At 41.1% G+C, this 9,249-nt stretch overlaps 1 protein-coding gene and 1 pseudogene across 4 annotated transcripts; both read right to left on the minus strand.

The window, feature by feature from the left end:
* Nucleotides 1-236: 236 nt before the first annotated feature.
* Nucleotides 237-3,789, minus strand: LOC100283891 (Glutathione S-transferase). 4 transcript variants are annotated; one of them, NM_001412677.1, is made up of 10 exons: nucleotides 3,520-3,709; nucleotides 3,323-3,418; nucleotides 2,182-2,223; nucleotides 1,959-2,044; nucleotides 1,806-1,877; nucleotides 1,487-1,540; nucleotides 1,314-1,389; nucleotides 1,036-1,097; nucleotides 768-827; nucleotides 237-683 (listed from the first exon to the last, which is right to left on the minus strand). In NM_001412677.1, exons 2-10 carry the CDS (start codon nucleotides 3,402-3,404, stop codon nucleotides 576-578), a joined length of 642 nt encoding a protein of 213 aa, NP_001399606.1. In that variant the 5' UTR covers nucleotides 3,405-3,418; nucleotides 3,520-3,709; the 3' UTR covers nucleotides 237-575. The 4 variants fall into 4 exon arrangements, with proteins under 4 accessions (NP_001399606.1, NP_001399605.1, XP_008661997.1 ...); NM_001412676.1 differs by having other exon boundaries at nucleotides 3,323-3,421; XM_008663775.4 differs by having other exon boundaries at nucleotides 335-683; nucleotides 3,490-3,789.
* Nucleotides 3,790-4,808: 1,019 nt separating this feature from the next.
* Nucleotides 4,809-7,856, minus strand: LOC103640998 (uncharacterized; annotated as a pseudogene).
* Between the last annotated feature and the right edge of the window lie 1,393 nt (nucleotides 7,857-9,249).

Below are 9,249 nucleotides of genomic sequence, written 5' to 3' on the forward strand. Positions count from 1 at the left end.
TAAAATAAGATTAAGCATGTGTTTGGTTGTGGGACAGCTAGGACGAGATCATCCCCTGACGTTCTCTCTCGTCCCTCCAATTTTAAGGGACAACAGGGGACAACACTGGATAGTACTGTCTCAACCCTTGACCCAGAACCAAACAACCTAATTTAAGGGATCGTCCCATCCCATCCCGTCCTGTCATTGCAACCAAACGCATCCTAATATATGTGCAACCAAATGAAACCAAACAGCTAATATCACCTGTCTCTCCTCATCAGCTTACAGTTTTGATATGAATTAATTTGAATTGGTCGGTGCCTCATCTCTGTCCAACGAGGAGTCATTTGCATTTGGCATCGCAGATTTTTTTAGCATATGTAGTACAACAGGAGCCATGCATTCTGTTTCTTTTTTCTATTAACACTACTACACAAATCATCGGGCCTTATTTACTGTGAAATTCTTCGGACAAACCAGAATGTGTACGAAACAAATAGGCATACATCGTGGCCTTCTATGTCATGCTACATACAACATGATTCCAAGATAACCAAATCAATTTGAATATCAATATGGTTGCTGCCTCCGTTTCAGTATGGGGACGCAGGCGCATCCGGCTGTTTTTCAGGAACCGCGACTTGAAATGCTGGGATCTCCATATAGGCTTTGTAGAACCTCTCCAGAAGAGGGTACTTTGACTGCAGCAAGGAACCGAGTTATGTGCGTTAGTTTTATTGTTTGCTCAAGCATCTAGAGGTAGATGACAGGTTTCATATTGTTACCATATCAATTCCGAAGCGCGTCACGCCTGCATACATCTGGGGCGCAAGAAACACATCTGCCTGTCCAAGAGCACAAAACACACAGCAGCAGATATTCAGTAACATCCAATGCGAGACAGCACAGTAATTTAAGTATCAAGGAGCATATTAAATTGATCATCAAGTAAATAAATTCAGGAAGCACTCTAGAGCAGATGGGCAGAACCAGTGCAACAGGAACCTTTTAAGCACAAGGAAGATGATTGCAGGACTAGTCTAAAGCACTAACCAGTTGGACTTCGTCTCCAGTAGCATATTTACTGTCACAACCTTCCAGAAGTTTTTCGATTGCTGAGCCAATCCAGGGGAAAGTCATAGTGGGCGCACACAAAATGTATGCAACAAAAAGTAAGGACACGAGAGTATGAAAGAAAGAAACTGACAAACAAGAAAATGACATCTGTTATGGTACACCATATTTCTACCTAATTTTCAGAGGTGTACCCAAATAAGAACGATATGCAATGACCAAAAAACAATTCAATTACATAGTCAAACCAATCACACCTTTAAATCCCTTGTCGGTGTAATTCCGAACAATCTGAAGGCTCTGGTTAGAGCCTAAGGTGCCATCAAGCAGACCCTACCATGGGAATAGCACAAACCATAGATCGTTACATCAATACTGATAAAAGAAACATAATATTTCACCAATAGTTGCCGGTTGTGAAGGAACCCACAATTACAGCATAACATTGAAGAGGTTGAATGCTTGAACAAACTATATTTGCAATCTGCAGGGAAGTAAGAAACATCCATCATCCACATGGCATTGGCTATTTACAATGTTAGATGTATACAACTGAAATGATCCTAGGACCGTGTTGGATCTTTGTTCCTTGATTTTTTTATTTAAAAGTGAGTAGTAGGTGCAAAATACATGATCTCTCAAAAGTCAAATAAAGTTGCAAAATACAGCAAGAAAATCTTATTCGATACTTGAATATCCTATAGTCTCGTAATTTCAAAACCTCATAAACATCTCAAGTATTTGGGTACCTGCAGATTTATAGCTTTCTTTTTGAGATCTTGAGGCAAAAGAGGGTGTTGAGGATATTTATCTTCAAGATACTAAACAGAAAGCAAGAAATTTGTCAATAATACTGAAGTTTCAATTTAAAGATCAAGAAATTACAGAAGAATATAGCTCACCAATATGATTGCCAGGGAGTCAGAAACAACAAAATCCCCATCAACCAATGCTGGAACATACTTGATTGGATTGATCTTTTCGTAATCTACAATAGGGCCACAATTATGGGAACTATTGTAGTTAATGTTAACAACTTACTAGTTAACATTTCTTTCCATCCATGTATTACACCTTTCAGCCATTAAGATGATTCATGTAATAGAGGAATATTTGTAGGCTAACCTAGATCGTTCCTTGTCACAGCCCTGTACTCATAATCCACACCTTCATCACAGAGAAACTGGAACAATTAGTTCACAGAAAAAGTAATGATTAAAGGACAAGCAACAACACAAGAAGCTCTAATCTTGCGTGCTTCAACATGCAGTCAAACTTGACCAGTCTACCATCTCAGCATTTACCGAACTTTACTACTAAGTTGGATGCACACATATAATTCTTTTATGTCCATCAATTAATTAGAACATTACCATATATAATGCATTTCTCACAAGCTATACAGCCAAAAGAGAGGTGAAGATTTGCACTAATCAAGATCAACTTGTTTTTGTTGGATAAGGTCTCGGACTCGGTCAAGGGACCTAGCCTAGAACGACCTTGTGCCCTGCTCCCGTGGTTGTGGCCATTGATCACAGACGCTATATTAATGAGGCAGGGGACGGCATGCAAATCAACGCTTCTGCGCTTTCGCTAATTCTAGCTGCCACATACCAGGAAGGACTTGATCTCCTATCTAGTACCACAATGACTGAAAATCGCCGAATCCATCCATGGTGCATGTAGATCCTAACAATACTATGCCGCTGGCCGCCGATATTCTACCCCAAGGTCTAAACGCGCAACGAGGACGAGAGACGAGTCAGGATGGAGGCACTCAACTACCAAATCCATCTATAACCCTAACTACCATCTCCCCCTCAGACCCGAAGGCATGGTTGCCATATTCTCTCTCCCTCCTTTATCTCATTAGCACACAAATCATAAGTCCATTAATTTACCAGAAAGAACCTAGATGGGTTTAGAGAGAAAATCGATTAGTTCCTAACCAGAAAGAATGTTCTATCAGCTTTATCCAATAGAACAAGGGACCTGGTATAACAGGAGCCATCCCTGTGGCCAGGACACTGGAGCCCAGAGATTCGGACAAACCCCAAAGGTACTGCCTGTCTAAAATCAGGGTGGCCTAGTATCTAGCCATCAAATTCCCCTAAAATCTGTCGAACTGATTAATAGATCAAGAAAAGGTCACATTGTCCCCAACTCCCCATCTCCCGGGAACGAGACGTCGAGACCCCCTGTTTTGGGCAAGATTCGCCGTCATCTATGGAGCAGGAAACAAGCGCCAGCGGTTTGATCCAGTTACCTTTGAGGTTGAGGGCGATCCGGACTCGGAAGGAGCAGGAGCTGATCCACGCGCTATACAAGATGGGCTTCGAAGCCGCCATGGCCGCAACGCCTCCTGCTGAGACACAGCTGATTGATGAGCGAGGCCAACAATGGACCAAGGATGCTTGCCTTGGAGTTAGCTACCGTTGGAAGCGCAGACAAAGAGAGAAGTACCAAAACGGCCGGCAGAAGCGGGGTTGTTTGTTCGGGACCGGATAAGAACACGACAGTGCTCGATTTTGACGAAATGACGTAGGGAACGACTTTGACACTTTGGAGACGTTGACAACGGCCAAATGCCGCAAACGTCGGTATGGACATGATCTACCCATTAGCCGCTGGGGACACTTTGGAGATGGTACTTGAGCTCACACCGTTAGCTACCCACGAGCTTTATCGTCGCTCTCCTCCTTCCTGATTTCTCCCCCTCCGTAGAAACCCTAGGTGGCGCCTCCTTGCAATGGAGCGTACTTCTACGGTCGAAGTTGTAGCCGAGGTTGTTGACGTGGCTCGTGCCGCTGCTGCTGCTGTGGAGGCGCGTTGTGTGGCCATTGCCGCGGATAAGGAGGCCAGCGTGGCGGTGCGGTATTGCTGTCGACAAGGTCGAAGTAGTCATCGAAGCTGTGAAGAACTCAACTACTGTTGAAGCTAACTTCATTGATGGTTCTTGATAATTATTCTCAATCTCTTTTATTTTTGTGGAGATCCTCAATGGGTGCAGAAGATGTATTTTGTGAAGCATGGTAGATGCAGGCAAAGGAGAACTGGGAGGGCGGTGGCCGGATGAATCATATCGTGCAAGGTTATTAAAATGATAAAATATTGAAACGCTAATGGATGAAGTTTTAACTTTTAAACAAAGTTTAAACGTAGTTTAAAACAATATAGGAAAAATCAAAATTACTGACAATAACATAAAGTTGTCATCTCATTCTTATTGCCCTGATTTGCCTTTCATCTAAATTGCTACATCAATCACATTGTGGTCTAATTTCTTGAAGTTTGTGGAGTAACTGCGTACAGAGATATCTAGGGCTCGTTTGGCAGCCTGGTGAATTGCACACCGGCCAGCTACAACCAGCGGGGGCAATACCTGCATTACCTGTCCTACGTGTGGTGCAGTCCTGTGGGGCATAGGTTCCATGTGTCCATTTGACAAAGATTGCTGTAGGTAACAGACAAGCAGTGCAAGAGGGACAAACATGCACTTGGTGATGGAAAAAAGAATAAATAGAATATGTGTTAGAAGAGATATGTGTTAGAAGAGTATAAATAGAACAACTCCATGCACAGTATAAATAGAATAACTCCAGACATATGTATAAATGAACGTATAAATAGAATAACAGACTTAGTAATAAAAAGAAAGTAGAGCTGGACGTTTGAACACACATGTATTCTAAATTTTTATGAACCAGTGAATTATGAGAGTGTGTACATATGTATCAGATCCACAATATGTATTAGAACCTACATACATATTGATGGAACAAGTAGAACAGTTCTTAACTCCATACAAATTGTGGTTCGAGTAAAAATTCTAGAGAACTTGAAAATTCAGAATAGCGCCTACTAGCAGAACAAAATAATAGCTTGATTTCATCCAAAAGACAGCAGATAGCACCCAATAGCAATGCTAATACTACTTAGCCAGCTAGCACATGGTGAGAGAGCAAATAAAGCCAATATTCCTATATGCTTAACATGAAGCGCCTCTGACTGATGCTCCTGTGGCAAACCTCGATTTTCTGCAAGGAATAAAAACAACAAACTTAGAACTTTTTTTAGCATGAAGCACAATTGAGCTACTTGTGATACAAAAATGTTCTATTTGTTCAAGGAATAAAATTGTTCTATTTGTGATACAAATATATTCAGAGCAACAGCATAATGATAAAGTCTGGCTTATTTACCACTACTAGTTTTAACAACCACAGTTCTGGAGACAAGTTAACTCATACTATCAGTTTTAGAACAAGAACTTCACTGGTCAAAATAGATTAAATGAATCATTTTTCAGGTTTAGTACAGTAATTCCATGAATCAAAAAATAACTAAAGAGATCTTGTTGGAAAAAACATTACAGAGACCATATTGCAGAAGCCATCCGTCACACCTTCTCCATCTATCAGGTAGATGTAATCCTACTGAAATTAGAAAGGAAGTAAATACACAAGATTTTTTAGACTTTACAATTGTTTTCAGAGAGGAAGGAAGGGCATATATATACACATACCTTATCTTCCTCCGAAGCCAAATCAGTCGCACGTTGTGAATTGTTAGCTTCAGAAACATCTCCCGATTCAATTCATTTTTGAACACCTCTGCTGCAATGGCCTTCTCCTCATCTGTCAAGTCCTCCATAGCTTCAAATATGTGGTACACCTATCCATAGACTCCTCTCCATGAGTCTTCTTCTCAAGGAACGCCTCCATAGTCTTATTTGTTTGGTTCTTCTTGTGCTCCAAATAGTCATCCAAAACACTTGCAAGTTGACTTTTCTTCCTCTTTTTTCCGCTTCCATGTACTGAAGTACTAGAAGGTGGTGACTAAACTTCACAAGCCTCTCGATCCAAAGTTAGTCCAGCAACATTAGTCTCACTGCCCACACTTGGTCCAGCAACATTGATCTCGCTGCCCGCTCGTGGTACATGTAGCACTGGTTCATCAACAGATGCTACATGTAGCACCGGTTCAGTAGAAGTGAAACTCATGTCACCTCTAGCAATGCTCCCTATAAAAAATTCAAAGTGTTTCTTCATAAAAACTCATATCTGTTTAGTAGAAGTCCGAAAGATATATGACTACCTTCATACAAGGCCTCACAGCTCCTAAACAGAGGAAACCCATTCTTGCGATGCTTCTTTAATTTGGGGAATTTCTGTTGAATACAACATATATTTAGTACGAAGGCATGTTTTGGAATGATACTACTTTATCAAAAGAGAGAGAATAACTTACACGTGCACACTTCTCCCACAAGTCTGGTTCAGCTAATATCATCCCCATAGTCTCATTCCATCCTATACCACTCTCATTCTTTGCGTTGCTTATGGCCTTGTAGCTTGCTTTCAAATCTTTCTCCTTGTCTTGAAGTTGTTGCTTTGTGAAATGTGCTGAGGGGAATTTCTCATTGAACTTACAAGTGATGCTTCACCAACCATCTGAGTTCCAACCATTCTGTCCCTTAAATCTGGCATCAACCTTGTGCTCAGTTAATACTTCAATTAAACCCTTCTGCCATTACTATTTTAAATTACACATAAAAATTAAATTGTGTGCAAGAAGTACATAAATAAGATACAAATATTAGGTGCATCAAGTACATAAATAACGATACAAGTGCTATCACATCAACTAAACATTGTGTGCAACCCACATCTGCATCGCAATGTCATCCCTTAAAATCTTTCCATCAACAGACTCCGAGCCGGTAGGGTAGTTGACTTCTCCCTCCGGGACATCGACATATTGAGACGGTTCAATGTTGCTTGGGAGGTGATCTAGCCACCCTTCCTGGCCATTATGCTGTTTAATTACATTATGAAAGACAACTACTACCGCTGGAATCTTAACCTGAGACTGAATAGGATAGAAAGTTCCAACTTTTAGAATAGGAAACCTCTTCTTCAAGACACCTATAGCCCTCTCTATATGGTTCCGAAGGATTGTGTGGCGATGGTTAAAGAGCTCTTTGTAGTTGGCATAGGAACGTCGACTCCTAAACTCGCTTAAGTGGCACCGAACTCCTCGATAAGGGGCAATGAATGACGGTGTATTTGCATATCCACCATCGATAAGATAAAACTTACCTTCTGGCACATGGAATCCACTGCCAAGTGCTGAACGAAGGACCCCGGCATCTGATGCGGATCCTTCCCATCCACACGAAATGAAGGTAAAGTTTAGATTAAAATTGCAAGCTACCATAACATTATGGGATAAAGACCCTTCCTATTTCTGTATGGAGCAGCCTTGTCTTCTGAAATAGTGATAGGAATATGAGTATCGTCTATGGCACTAATGCAATTCTGCATGTTAGGAAAGAGACAATTAGAGGCATAAAACTTTAGAAGGAATTAGAAATTATTTTGTTTTATGTCTACCTGGAAAAAAGGCATGAAACGAGAGTCAGTTACAATTTTGATGTGAGTTTGTACGGAACTTGGAAGCTTTACAAACCTACTTGTCAAGGCTGGAATTATATCAAAGACTTCATTTATCTTCCTGTGAATGGTTTCACCACTGTGTTGAAACCATTTTTGCATATCTTGATTAGTAGCATTATGCGAGATCATGTACATGAACATGCCAAACTGTTCTTCAACAGTAACACCTCGTGTGTCATGTAGAAGATCCTCGGCTCTAAGGAAAGCTACTATCGCTCTGAAAATATCTGGCTCCATCCTAAACTCAACTTTGCTCCAAATTTCATGCCCTTCTAGAACTTCCTTAATCTTCATAGCACCAGTAAGAGAAGAAGTATGTACTGCCCTTTTCTCTTCTTGCATAGCCGTGAGAACAGCAGGGACAATTACTAAGAAGAGTTCATCATCATCTTCTTCCTGGTCTAAAAGAAATTGTCTAGCATCCTCCTCCCAAGAACTCATTATCTATTATATAGAGAGAGATATAATTATCATGACTATCTTGGCATTCAGCTATATAATTCAAACACAAGAAACACTAACCGATGACCTGAACATAGTATGTACGACATATAGTTGGATAAGCAATCCTAACTAACACCAGTTTAGTATATACAATAGAAGAAATGAAAATCTAACTTTAGGAGATAGTTAATCAGTTGAATACCTTCAGACTTTGAGAAGATGTCTTAGTTGTTATACCATGTTCCTTCATCCTCTGAATCAATAAATACAGACTACACATAAATAAAAAACAATAACTGAGTTGTGTGCACCTAGAACCGCATCTACTAAGAATTAACAAAATTCTTTAAGATTACTAATCCTCAACAGTAGGCAAGCATACCAGAAGCTAAGAAAGGTTGATATACTAGTAAATTGTAAACTAAAAAATGTAACATAAATTTAACATACATGATAGAGCAAACAAGGGCGAGGCCAGTAAGGAAATGTCTTAAAAAAGAAATGCAACCCACTCAGATTTTCAGCCTATAGAATTATAGATGGATAAATCTGGTGGAGGAGGCTGAAGGCTCAATGTCCACTGACCATGAATCGGAAGGGAGAAAACTTGCCATCGTCCACTGACCATGAACTGCAACTAAACAAAAATCGGAAGGGAGAAAATAAGTGAAGTGCTCACCAGATCGAAGACATCCTAGAAGCTCCACGTCTTCTTGCCGTCGTCGTACACCGTTCAAGGGCAAGTTCTTCAGCGTCTGCAACCTGGCGACAGAGGATGAGAGAGATGGCGATGGCACGGACAGCGGGTGACAAAGCAGAGGCGAGGACGAGAGAAACAACAACCTGGGGCCATGAATGAGAGATGTGGTGACGGCTGGACGGTGGCTGAGGGCGGCGACGGTGATGTGTGAGGGAGGCGACGAATGCAACGCAGAGGACGTCGCGGGCCACACAAAATCGGTCGTCAGAGGAGTGGGACCCTACCCCCGTCAAAACTGCCGATACACGGGCCCAGCAATCCTACGAACAGGCATCCCAAACACGCATACGAAGATCTCGTGTTGTCTGTGACCGTGGGCTACCTATCCCCTGAAAACCGTCCGGTTTGTTTGTTCCCAAACGAGGCCCTAGTGTGTGGTTTACAATCTCCTTAATTTTCATATTAATCTATATTTATGTTGTCCTTTTCTCCTTAATTTGGTTTACCATAACAATATCTTTTGTACAGGACAATGTTGATTTCAAGTATCATGTTAGCATCAAGAATTCTCTGTGATACGCTATTCAAGAT

This window comes from Zea mays, chromosome 10, assembly GCF_902167145.1.
Source record: "Zea mays cultivar B73 chromosome 10, Zm-B73-REFERENCE-NAM-5.0, whole genome shotgun sequence".
NCBI classification, from domain to species: domain Eukaryota; kingdom Viridiplantae; phylum Streptophyta; class Magnoliopsida; order Poales; family Poaceae; genus Zea; species Zea mays.